At 41.2% G+C, this 13,287-nt stretch overlaps 1 protein-coding gene across 2 annotated transcripts in view; it reads left to right on the forward strand.

Moving 5' to 3' along the window:
- CEMIP2 (cell migration inducing hyaluronidase 2) overlaps positions 1-12,978 on the forward strand; it is an 88,353-nt gene extending 75,375 nt beyond the window's left edge. For both annotated transcript variants that reach the window (XM_010375849.2, XM_010375848.2), the window contains exons 21-24: positions 1,745-1,843; positions 5,719-5,873; positions 10,714-10,817; positions 11,165-12,978. In XM_010375849.2, the coding sequence (XP_010374151.1) occupies positions 1,745-1,843; positions 5,719-5,873; positions 10,714-10,817; positions 11,165-11,361 (555 nt within the window). In that variant the 3' untranslated portion in view covers positions 11,362-12,978. The remainder of the gene's footprint in view (positions 1-1,744; positions 1,844-5,718; positions 5,874-10,713; positions 10,818-11,164) is intronic.
- Positions 12,979-13,287: the final 309 nt, after the last annotated feature.

Genomic DNA, 13,287 nt, shown 5'->3' on the forward strand with positions numbered 1-13,287 from the left:
CCCTGTATATGAAAGTTATATGATTCCTTGCCAGGCCAATTTAATAATAAAATGTTAAAGTGACATTTTGAGATAATGTTTGTGGGGAAGTATATTTTCTAGCCTAATTCTCAAGCTGGATTTGTTAAGACCCCTCAATATTGAAGAGACTTTGTATAATTTATAATAAACATTATAACTTATAAAAATAATTTAATTATCATTGGAAATATTCTAGGCCTATGTTGTTAAATGATTCCATGCACTAATACTTAGCATTCTTTATCTTTTGTGCAAGAAGCATTGATCAGAATTCATTTTTTAAAAATGTTTTGATTATTGACTTTGCGCAGTTGCAAAGTAGTTGAAGTATCTGGGAATATCACTTCTACTTGAAAATTTGTAGGTAATTTTTTTTTTTTTTTTTTTTAATATAGAGGCGGGGTCTCACTATGTTGCCTAGGCTGGTCTCGAAGTCCTGGGCTCAAGCGATCCTCCCACTTTGGCCTCCCAAATTGTTGGGATTACAGGTGTGAACCACCACACCTGGCCTAATTTTTGTTCTGACTGTCAAAACCAAACACATGTATATTAGGAGTAAATAGGAAAATTCACAAGAGTTTTTGACCCCAAACTTGGAGACTTCAAAGAACTATCCAGCTTCCGAATGCTACTTGAGATCATTTTGACTGTTTATTTTTTGTTTTTTGTTTTTTTGAGATGGAGTCGCACTCTGTCACCCAGGCTAGAGTGCAGCAGTACTATCTCAGCTCGCTGCAACCTTCATCTCCCAGGCTGAAGTGATTCTCCTGCCTCAGCTTTCCAAGTAGCTGGGACTACAGATGTGTGCCACCTGCCTGGCTGATTTTTGTATTTTTAATAGAGACAGGAGTTTGCCATGTTGACCAGGGCTGGTCTTGAACTCCTGACCTCAGGTGATCCGCCCACCTCAGCCCCACAAAGCACTGGGATTACAGGCATGAACTGCCGTGCCCGGCTGATGGTTTATTCTTGCAGGGAAGTTGTTAACATTGGTTTATATGGACAGTGTACCTCTAAGTGTTAAACTGTGTGAGTTAAGTGTTTCTGAATGAGAAGAGAGCCTTTAGGGAGGAGATAGGCTTTGGAGACTGGGAATAATTTGGAGGAGTACAGGGAAAAGGGAAGGGCATTCTTGGGAAGGGAACAGCATCAGCAAAGGCAGAGTGGCAAGAAAGAGGGTGGAGTGCTTGTGGGAAAGCGAGGCCCTGCCTGAGTGTAACAGAACAGAGAGAAATAGGGGCCTATCTGTAAGGCCCGGCTCTGTTTATGGAACGCTTTGCAGATCACAAAGAGGAGTTGAGACCTGCGCATGTACAAAGTTAGTAAATGTTTCTTAACAGGGTAGTCCTTGTTATCTACACTTTCCTCCGTCCTAGAGTGACTGAGGGACCATGGTCTGAAAAAAACTGTAAAAAAAATTTGTGCCTGTTTTTCCATAAAATGTTTACAAAGATTTAAATATAAAGCACATTTATTTAATCACTTATGGAACGGAACAAGAGTAATATTTATTTGAAACTGGTGTTGCTCCAGAAAATGAAGAACAAATATATACTTACTGTGTTAAGAATATCAAGATGGAATTCTAGGTCATGAAATACGTACAAAAAGTTCAGAATAAGAAATACAACCACTGGCTTTAATTATAATTAAGTTCATATTGAGGGAACCTTTTGGAGGAAGGTAAGAGTTGCCATAAATATGGAACATCTTCTCTGTCTAGGTGGTGTTTACTAGTGATCCTCATAAAAGTTACCTCCCTGTGCAATTCCAGTCACCTGATAAAGCAGAAACCCAGCGTGGAGACCCGTCTGTTATTTCTGTAAGTACCATCTGGTGTTATCTTAGTCTGTTCGAGGTGGTATAACAAAATGCCATAAACTAGGTAACATAAACAACAGAAATTTATTTCTCACAGTTCTGGAGGCTGGAAAGTCCAAGAGCAAGGCACCAGCAAATTGAGTGTCTGGTGGCCTGATTCATAGATGGCACCTTCTCACTGCATCCTCACAGGGTAGAAGGGTCCGGGGTCACTCTCAGGCTTCTTTTATAACAGCACTGATCCCATTCATGGGGGTTACACTGTCATGTCCTGATCACTTCCCAAAGATTCTACCTGCTAATACTGTTACCTTGGAGATTAGGATTTCAACATAGAAATATTTGGCAGGACACAGACATTCAGACCAAAGCAGATGTGTACACCGTCACAGCTTCTTGCTTTTATCTTCTGTCTTGGTGACAGGAATTACTTCTGGCTATAATCACTGGTTTGTAATCACATTCTCTATTATTGATAGCAAGCAATACAATAGAGGTATAAATACCTCCTAAACATTTGTGTTTTTAAATAAATTTAAGAGATGTTTTTTCCTGAGTAGATTGTGTTTACTCATTAACCTTATTCTTTGAAACTTAAAATAAGCTTCAAAGTTGTTTAAGAGATGGGAAATGAAAGTTTTAACATCTCTTCAGCCTTTTATTTTAAGGTTGCCTCTTCTCTATTGTTTCAGTTGAGGAAATGAAGATGCAAAGTGTTAGTTGTCTTTTCTAAGTGACTTGATGGAAGTTTAGACATGAGTTTCGGTGTCAACACTAGCATTTGTGCATAGAGCAAGGTTAGCCACTGAGAACCAGGTCTCAGCATGTGGCCTCTCCAAAATCAGCTTGACCTAGGTGCCACCATACAAAGAACTCTTTGGGTGACAGGTATCCAGCCTTTCAACTAATACTCAGCCAAGGCCTGTGCCATCTCATGTGGTCTCTTTAGGGGCTTGGTTTTTTTAGTGGTGGGCAGCATAATCACAAATCCATATATATGTGGAGAAAATTAAATTTTACTTTTTTTCTTAATTTTTTGTATTATGGTAAAGTACACATAAACTTTACCATCTTAACCATTCTCAAGTGGTCAGTTCAGTGGTATGAGGTCCATTCATATAGTTATACAACCACCACTGCCATCCAGCTCCAAAACTTCAGTTCTACTTCACAACTCTGAATTAAGACTGTCCCTATGTAAATGTAGCTCAATGATTCTTTTTTTTTTATTATTGTTATTGTTGCTGTTGTTGTTTTGTTTGTTTTTGAGACAGGTTCTCCCTGTGTCACCCAGGCCAGAGTGCAGTAGAGCAATCTCGGCTCACTGCAACCTCCACCTCCTGGGCTAAATTGATCCTCCCACGTAGCAGGGACTAAAGGAACATGCTACAGCACTTGGTTAATTTTTAAAATATTTTTTATAGTGACGGAGTCCCACTATGTTGCTCAGGCTAGTCTTGAACTCCTGGGCTCAAGTGATCTTCTGGCCTTGGCCTTCCAAAGTGCTGGGATTACAGGTGTGAGCCACCACACCAGGTTAAAGATTCTTCAAGTCTGTGTTTATGCCTGTTCCCCTCCTTTAGCAGTCCTGCATTTTGTAATACACTCATGATGTAATTTTATTGGCATGAAATTTGCTAGCTCAGCATCTGAATGCAGTCAGCTGCATGAGGAACCTGATCCCAGCCTGTTAGCATGGTATCTACTGGGAATTGCATAAGGGAAGCAGGTGGGTGCTGAATCTCACTGTTCTAGTAGTTTACTAGGTAACAGAGAGAGAGAGAGAGAGAAAGAGAGAGATGGGGAGAGCGTTTTGCCAAAAAAAAAAAAAAAAAAAAAAAAATCGCAGGCAGGCTATGTCCTAGAGTCTGAAAACATTGTTTGACTCTGTTGTTACACACTGGGTGCCTGGGAGTCTAGAAAAGTCATATTTATCAACAATACTTTTTACATTCATTATCTGAAAAGTGTTCTTTAAGATCTGGGATTGCTTTAGGGTTTTTTTTTTTTTTTTTTTTTTTTTTTAGACAGAGTCTTGCTCTGTCATCTAAGCTGAAGTGCAGTGGCACTTGGCTCACTGCAACCTCTGCCTCCGGGTTCAAGAGATTCTCCAGCCTCAGCCTCCCGAGTAGCTGGGAGTACAGGCACCAGCCACCACACCCAGCTAATTTTTTTATTTTTAGTAGAGATGGGGTTTCACCATGTTGGCCAGGCTGGTCTTGAACTCCTGACCTCAGGTGATCCACCATCCTCGGCCTCCCGGAGTGTTGGGATTACAGGCATGAGCTACCGCACCCAGTTGGTTTTTTTTTTTTTTTTTTTTAAGACAGGGTCTTGCTACATTGCCCAGGTTGACCTTGAACTCCTAGACTAAGGTGACCCTCCTACCTCAGCCTTCCAAGTAGTTAATATCACAGGCATGGGCCATGGTACCTTGCTTTGCTTTAGTTTTCATGGAAAGTTTGTGGTTTTTTTAAGCAACAGGTTTTAGGGATACTTTTCATGGGGACAGTCTGAATATGTTGAGGACTGTTAAGTATTTTTTTCTTAAATGTACCTCAATTTTAAGTATTGAGATTTAAAAAAATAAGGAAATCATGTGTTTCCATATGTAAAATTTACTTCAAATGCTTTCAGAACTATTTTTACTGGATTGGTCCAATTTAAAATTAGCTAAAGGACTTTGTTTTTTTTTTTTTTTCTTTTTTCTGAGACAGAGTCTCACTCTGTCACCCAGGCTGGAATGCAGTGGCACCATCTCTGCTCACTGCATCCTCCACCCTCTGGGTTCAAGCGATTCTCCTGCCTCAGCCTCCCAAGTAGCTGGGATCACAGGCATGGACCACCATGTGCAGTGTATCTCTTAGTAGAGGTGGGGTTTTGCCTTGTTGGTCAGGATGTTCTTCAACTCCTGACCTCAGGCGGTCCGCCCACATCAGCCTCCCAAAGTGCTGGATTATAAACATGAGCCACCACACCTGGCCTTAAAATGCCATTTTTGAATACCAGTGAGATCAAAAGTGATTAGAAGTAAAATTCAAATATTATAATTTCCCCAATCATGGACAGGTATGGTGAGAACACTTCTCATTTGTTAGCCTTTAGAATAGTGTATAATTTTACACCTTAGGAACAGTGCCCGTGAGTTTAATTAGTACTTAGTTGTTTTGTTTTGCTCCTCCATTTTTGACTGAGAAATTAATGATATTTGGAAATGTCTGGGGTTCCTTTTTCTTGAAAAGGTCACACACCATTGATTTAAAGAGGATGACTTTGAAAATTTAGCTCACAATAATTGTGAAATAAATGTAGTAGTACTTTGTAGCTTAAATTCCAGTAAAAGTATCGCTTTGTCATTTTGATCTCAGAGGAGAGCTGTATTTGTAGCAAACTACAAATATAAACTAACGTGGAATTCCTGGGGGTCAAGGCATGATACATATTTATATATGTGTGTGTGTATTTTTTTCTGAACCAATATGACAATAAGCCATCTGAGCTGAAGTACAGAGGCAGCCCCCTATCACTGACTTGTAAAGCTTCTACCTCAGTGAGAGAGTGCGTGTAAGAAGGAATGCCTTGAGCACTTCAGAGTGGAGTCACCCAGCTTAGCTGAGTGGGGGCCACCATGCCTTGCTCAAAGCAGCTTCTCCAGTCGGCAAACATTAGTCAAGACAGAATCTACAGGCAGTGTCTAGGAACACAGGCGCAAGTTCAGATGATGAAGAAAAAGCAAGTGAAGCACACAATTTGAATCTTGGAAATATACTTTGAATCATGGGTTTAGAAGACACAGGGAAAGGGCCGGAAAAATGAGTCATCCTGCAGATGTTCTTGAAATGATGACGACAGCAGAAGATGTTTTTGCATTCTCAGGTCAATGGCACTGACTTTACCTTCCGAAGTGCAGGCGTCCTCCTCCTTGTTGTGGATCCATGCAGCGTTCCATTCCGGTTGACGGAAAAAAAGGTTTTTCCTCTTGCTGATATCAGTCGCATGGAAGAGTATTTAAAAACAGGCATCCCTCCAAGGTAGGTCCAGCTTGTGCTGTAACAGGGAAAAGCCACCTTAAAGATGTGGAATGCTCCACAACCGATAATGCCTGGTCAATCTGATTTTTCACTCTGTGGACATTCACGGCACTGTGCAAGGTATTCATTCCTCTCCTACCTCAGATTGATGCCCATGTCGTCTAAGCTGCTTATCATTGACGAGCCGTTGCTTGCCTGTGGCAGAACTTGGGCGTTGCAACATTTTGCAAATGGTGGGAAGGCTCTTCGGAGGAAAAAAAGCTCATTATTTGGAACATTACTATCCCACTTTTAATTTTATTTATTTTTTGAGTCTCATAAAACAAATATCAGAGTGTTATACTTATTAGTATTAACTTGATATACTTTGTCCGCAACTCCCTCAGAAGGCTTTTTACTATTTTGAAGTGATTTTCCAGTCAGTTTACCTTTGCAGCCCTCTGTCCCACTGATGGTCTTGGACAGCATTGCATTATGACTGTGATACAGGAAGTCATCACCTGGGTCACTTGGAAATGGCTGGAAAAGAGTAAATTGATTTTTGAAGTGGTTGAGCATGCAGTCGCTCTTGTAGAGCACTAGTCTGATTGGTTTTCTTTGCTGTCTCTGAAGAAAGCTGCGCAGGAGAGAAAGCTTTCTTTCTCTGGGTTGGTTAGACCCTGCCTGGAGGCAAGGAGATGAACTCAGAGTGTTTTCTGCCTTTGCCACAGATGTTGATTTATACACAGGCTTTCATTTAGTGGAACCATTAAGGAAGGAACATAAGCTTTCCCCAAATTAAAGGCCTATCTAGCTTTAGAATCATTTTCCGATAGCTTATGCTTTATAGAACTGGATGCCAATAAATTCTATGAAGTCACTGGATTATTTGGATGTAGCATTAAATGTATATATGTAGTTCTGTCTTCTGGCTTAAGACACTTGTACAGCCTCAATTTTCTTGCAGGATTTAAAGATTTTTCCTAATGTTGAAAACACATACACTCACTTCCCCTAAAACAATCCGGGACATAAATCTCACCACAAATATTTAGGACAACATGGTAGTCCTGCAAGGTACCCCATAGATTTAAGAAGTAAAACCTCAAGCCTGTAATCCCAGCACTTTGGGAGGCCGAGACGGGCGGATCACGAGGTCAGGAGATCGAAACCATCCTGGCTAACACGGTGAAACCCCGTCTCTACTAAAAATACAAAAAACTAGCCGGGCGAGGTGGCGGCGCCTGTAGTCCCAGCTACTCGGGAGGCTGAGGCAGGAGAATGGCGTGAACCCGGGAGGCGGAGCTTGCAGTGAGCTGAGATCTGGCCACTGCGCTCCAGTCTGGGTGACAGAGCGAGACTCCGTCTCAAAAAAAAAAAAAAAAAAAAAAAAAAAAAAAGAAGTAAAACCAACTCATTAACAGAAAGGCTTTTAAGATACCGGTAATGCTGTTTCTTGATCCGCCCTCTGGTTATACAGATAGGTTTCATTTGCAAAAATTCAATGTGTATGTTGTATTTTAACAAAGTGTTTAGAAAGTATGGAGCCACTGGCAGTGACTTCTAGGGAGAGTGAGCACGTGTCTGTGTATAGGGTTGCGGGGTGACCTGTAAATGATCTTATGGGTAATTCTGACCTATTGAAGAAGGTCAGGTCTGCAGGGTGGCTGTGCTTAGACTGCTGCACTAATTCTAGATTGTGTCACCGCTGCTTTAGAAAGACTACAGTAGGCTGGGTGTGGTGGCTCACACCTGTAATCCCAGCACTTTGGGAGTCTGAGGCAGGAGGATCACCTGAGATCAGGAGTTCAAGACCAGCCTGGCCAACATGGTGAAACCTCATCTCTACAAAAAATACAAAAACTAGCTGGGCAGGGTGGTGGTGGGCACCTGTAATCCCAGCTACTCGGGAAGCTGAGGCAGGAGAATTGCTTGAACCCAGGAGCCAGAATTTGCAGTGAGCCGAGATCGTACCGCTGTACTCCAGCCTGAGCAACAGAGCAAGACTCTGCCTCAAAAAAAGAAAGAAAGAAGACAGACAGACTACAATAAAGAACCCATACCAGCATGAAACTTAAGGCACTTAATCTTAAGAACTATTAAGGCCGGGCGCGGTGGCTCAAGCCTGTAATCCCAGCACTTTGGGAGGCCGAGACGGGCGGATCATGAGGTCAGGAGATCGAGACCATCCTGGCTAATACGGTGAAACCCCGTCTCTACTAAAAAAATACAAAAAACTAGCCGGGCGAGGTGGCGGGCGCCTGTAGTCCCAGCTACTTGGGAGGCTGAGACAGGAGAATGGCGTGAACCCGGGAGGCGGAGCTTGCAGTGAGCTGAGAGCCGGCCACTGCACTCCAGCCTGGGCGGCAGAGCAAGACTCCGTCTCAAAAAAAAAAAAAAAAAAAAAAAAAGAACTATTAAGACCCACATTAAGATATACTATGCAAATTTCAACTTCCTGTAGGCATCCCTGATGACTCTGAAAATAAATCAATCTAATGTTACCTTTTAATTAATAAGAGCTACTCAGAGCCCCCTAAACACTGATTTGTTCTTGAAAATTTTTTTTTCAGTAATACTGACCAAGAAGTCAGGCACAGTGGCTCCTGCCTGTAATCCCAGCACTTTGGGAGGCTGTGGCAGGACAATTGCTTGAGGCCAGAAATTCAAGACTAGCCTGGGCAATGTAATGAGACCCTGTCTCTACAAAAAATTCAAAAAGTATCTGAGTATGTGGGCACATACCTGTAGTCTCAGCTACTGAGGAGGCTAGGACAGGAAGATCCCTTGAGCCCAAGAGTTTGAGGCTGCAGTAAACTATAATTGCATCATTGCATTCCAGCTGGGGTGACAGAGCAGGGACCCTATCTCTAAAAAAAACAAAACACAGTTGCTCAGGCTGGAGTGCAGTGATGTGACCACAGCTCAATGCAGTCTTGACCTCTCAGGCTCAAGTGATCCTCCTACTTCAGCCTTCCAAGTAGCTGAGACCACAAGTGCACACCACCAGCCTGTCTGTTATTTTATTTTATTTTATTATTTTTCTTATTTTTTGTGGAGATGGAGTTTTGCTGTGTTTCCCTAACTGGTCTTGAACTCCTGGGCTCAAGTGATTCTCTCATCTCAGCCTCCCAAAATGCTGAAATTAAAGGCATGAACCACTGCACCTGGCTGGCCAAGAACATTTCTGATTAAAGTTTTTGAAACAGTGAGTTTGAATACACACACACATGTGCACACACACACACAGAAAATAAATACATTATTAAATATATTGCTAAAGGATATGCAACAGAAGTTGAATAAAAGGAGAGACTCTCTGTTTCTGAATGGAAAAATCAATAAATATTAGTTTCATGGACCAGTTTCATGGAAGATAATTTTTCCATGGACCGGTGGAGGGGGATGGTTTCAGGGTGATTCAAGTGCATTACATTTACTTAGTTAAAATATAAATTTGACACATTTTCATTAGTGTCCCAAAAGGTACTTTTCTACTGTACTTGACAGTTGATACTGTAGTTCATCTGGAAGAATAAATGAGGAAGTAGTAAAATATTAACAAATTACAGTAATACAAGGGGCTAGTTTATCAAATATTAAAATAGACCATGAAGCCATAGGCCAGCATAGTTTTGGCTGAGAAGAGCAAGGTCAGAGGAGAAGAACAGAGAATCCACAGATAGGTCTGAGTATGTGTGTTGGTTTACTGTAGGACAAAAATGGCCATTCAGACCATGGAAAACACAGTTAGTTGTTCATTTATTTTTAGAATTGTGTTTATCCATTTATTTAATAAATAGATAATAGAACTTAAATAAATAGAGTATTTGAAACAAAACAAAACCATTCTCCCATGTTACAGTAGACTTATTCCCTGATAGACAATGGAGAAGGAAGGGTGAGGGGTGGATGACGAGAAATCACTGAATGGGCACAGTATACATTATTTGGGTGATGGATACCCTAAGTGCCCTGACTTCACCACTATGCAGTCCTATGTATGTAATGAAATTGCACTTGTGCCCCACAAATTTGTACAAATTGTAAACAACAACAACAATAGACTATTTCCTAAAAGAACTACACCCCAAACCATCCACTAGGTCAGCAGTCCCCAACCTTTTTGGCATCAGGTACCGGTTTTGTGGAAGATAATTTTTCCATGGACCAGAGGTGGAGGGGGATGGTTCCAGGATGATTGAAGCACGTTACATTTACTGTGCACTTTATTTCTATTATTATTACATTGTAATGTATAATGAAATAATTATGCAACTCACCATAATGTAAAGTCAGTGGGAGCCCTGAGCTTGTTTCCCTACAACTAGATGGTCCTATCTGGGGGTGATGATCAGTGACAGATCATCAGGTGTTAGATTCTCAGGAACATACAACCTAGATCCCTCACATGTTCAGGTCCCAATACGGCTTCGCTCCCATGAGAGTTGAATGCCACAGCTGACCTGACAGGAGGCGGAGCTCAGGCTGTAATGCAAGTGTTGGGGAGTGGCTGTAAATACAGATGAAGCTTTGCTCACCCGCTCACCTCGTGCTATGCAACTTGGTTCCTAATATACTGGTACCCGTCCATGGCCCAAGGGTTGGGAAGCCCTGCACTAGGTGAACTTACATAAATGATTGGTTTCTCTGTGTGTTACCCCTTGTAAGAGCAACATACGAAGCCCATGGTGGTGGGGTGGAAGAGTGGGAATTGGATGGAAAAGCGTCTAGGCTTTTTTCTTTTTGGAGTTCTGCTTTTATCTAATATTTCTATTCAGCATTCAGTTCAGAAAGATACTCAAAGATTCTCATGCTGAAGGATTGAAATTTTCTCTGACTTTCTAAATTTTACATACAGGTCAATTGTTCTGTTGAGCACAAGAGGAGAAATAAAGCAGTTGAACATTTCACACTTACTAGTACCTCTGGGATTAGCCAAACCAGCTCATCTTTATGACAAAGGTTTGTATTTGTATTATTCCATGAAGTTCTTACAGGGCCAGCAACATAGGCAATTTTATGGTGCAATTCAGCTACCAGACCATTTTCATGAGCTTGTTTGCTGGAGTGGGTATCATTAAGATGATTTCTAAATAAGGGCACAGTGTGACAGGAAATGTGTTGGGATGTGGTCTGTTATCTGGGGCAAGAGGTGGGTGGTGAGAGTTCATTTGCTGATGTAAGGAAGTGTAGAGTTTTTTAATAGCTGCCTTTGTTTTGCTCACCTCCGAGTCACCTCCTGTATTCTGTTGCTGGAATGTAGCTATAAAAATTGAATTTTTTTTGTTTATTTTTTTGTTTTTTTTCAGGGAGTACCATATTTTTGGGATTCAGTGGAAACTTTAAACCATCATGGACTAAGCTGTTTACCAGTCCTGCTGGGCAGGGCCTTGGGGTGCTTGAACAATTCATACCTTTGCAGCTGGACGAATATGGTTGTCCCAGAGCCACCACTGTCCGCAGAAGAGACCTGGAACTGCTAAAGCAAGCTTCAAAAGCACATTAGAGACTAACTGTAACTTAAGTGCTGGGGGAAAAATGTGAACTAACTTATTTAATTTATGGCATTCTAAAATGACACTGTTAACCCAACGGAACCATTTTCCAGTTTGATACAGAACGGGGAGAAAAGAAAGCGTTTGAAATCATTGCTTGGATACCAGCTTCATGCACCTTCTAGTTGTACAAAATGTTAAAGACGTTATTTGTATTTGTAAGGCTGGTGTATTCAGAGAGCAGATCTCTTATTCCTCACTTTCCACCCCAGTATTTTGTAATGACCGTGAGCAATGTTTTTACTTTTTGTATAATGGGGTGGGGTGGAGTGGGGGCTTCTGAGTCAGCCTGAGGTCTTTAGAGATCCAGCTATTGTAGCACCTTGGATACTTGAAGTCTAACGCTCAGTTGTGTCGGGTGGCAGTTGACTTGGTGGCGGGCATGTTCAGCAGTGCCTGGGGCCCTGTTTCTGGGCAGCCTTTGAGGATTTTCTATGATATTGAATGACAGTTTTAAGTGGCAACTCAGGCCCAGCTCATGCCCTTTTTTGCCTGGACATGTGCTATTTTTATTCACTTATATATCAATTACTTTTAAGGGTTCAACTTTCAAACAGGAAGTATATTGGGACAAAAGGGCTCTTGGGGACTAGATATCCCTTTAATCTGTGACCATTGGGCAAAAAATTTTCCTGCAGCAAAAGTCTGAGGCTGTCGGGACCATTTTTGCAGCTTTAATCCTTAGCCTGTTTTGACTGTATATTTGTATTTAAAATGCAGAGCTGAACTGAATATTTCCTTTTTTTCATTTGTTTTGTTTTAAGAAGTCGGTTGTTTTCCTGAACCGTAAACTTGTATCATTTTAACTTGCACAAAGGAAGTCTGTTCTTGGTATTGCTCTTGCACTTGGGTTTTTTGTTGTTGTTTTGTGTGGATTTTTTAAAGCTTTTCTGTTCACCCTCCTGCCAGGAAAATCCCAGAAAGCTTAATGACACCCCAAAAAGATTACACCCAGGGAGGAAAGAAAGGAGCGCTTTCTAGGCTCAGAATCATGGAGAGAATACTCAGAAATGAACCTCTTTAAAGCCTTACAGGAATGAGTCGCTCTTACTTAAGGAAATGTTAAAGCCAATTGAAAAGCATGCCGTGATGCCCAGCTTCCCTTTCCACGGGGTGCATGTGTCTCCTGCTGGTGAATCACATGTGGCAAGAGGCAACTGGCTCCACAGCATGGGATGCCGCCATACCAAGAGGAAAGAAGCAGCAAAATGCCTTTATGTTGTTCTAAACCCCCATGCATAAAGTGTAGAGGAGGGATGGCCAAGGGTGGGTGGTATAAAGTATGTTCAGGCTGACACTGGCAATGAATACAGATAATTTCACTTTCCTCTTCCAGGGGCAAAGGCTAATGGCCTCTACCTTTGTATCCAGGAGAAAATACAGAGCAGCCCTGTGACTTTACAAAATATGCTACCTCAAAGTGCTACCGATAAACCTTTCTAACTGTAAGTGCCCTTACTAAGGGCACATGTCTTTAATCAAAGTTCGTTTTTTGTTTTCTGAGTTTTTTTTTTTTTTTGTATATTGATGAATGAGATCTTACCTATTAAATATATTATTGGATCATGGTTCCTGAAGGTCATTAAAGTTTGAGTGTATGTGTATGTGTGTGTTTTATGACTTAAATATCTTTTTGTGTGGTTTTTAGAGTTTGGTTCTTTAAAGATTTGGAGAAGATATGTAAATTACCAAGGCACTTAGTTTTTCTGTTTTATATATTAATAATCAGGGACTAAGTTAAATAAAAATATGTGCGCATGTATTTTATATATGTGTGTATGTGAATTTATTTATTTATTTTATTATTTTTTTTTTGAGATGGAGTCTCGCTCTGTCACCTAGGCTGGAGTGTGGTGATGCGATCTCAGCTCACTGTA

This window comes from Rhinopithecus roxellana, chromosome 16 (genome assembly GCF_007565055.1).
Source record: "Rhinopithecus roxellana isolate Shanxi Qingling chromosome 16, ASM756505v1, whole genome shotgun sequence".
Classification (NCBI taxonomy): Eukaryota; Metazoa; Chordata; class Mammalia; order Primates; family Cercopithecidae; genus Rhinopithecus; species Rhinopithecus roxellana.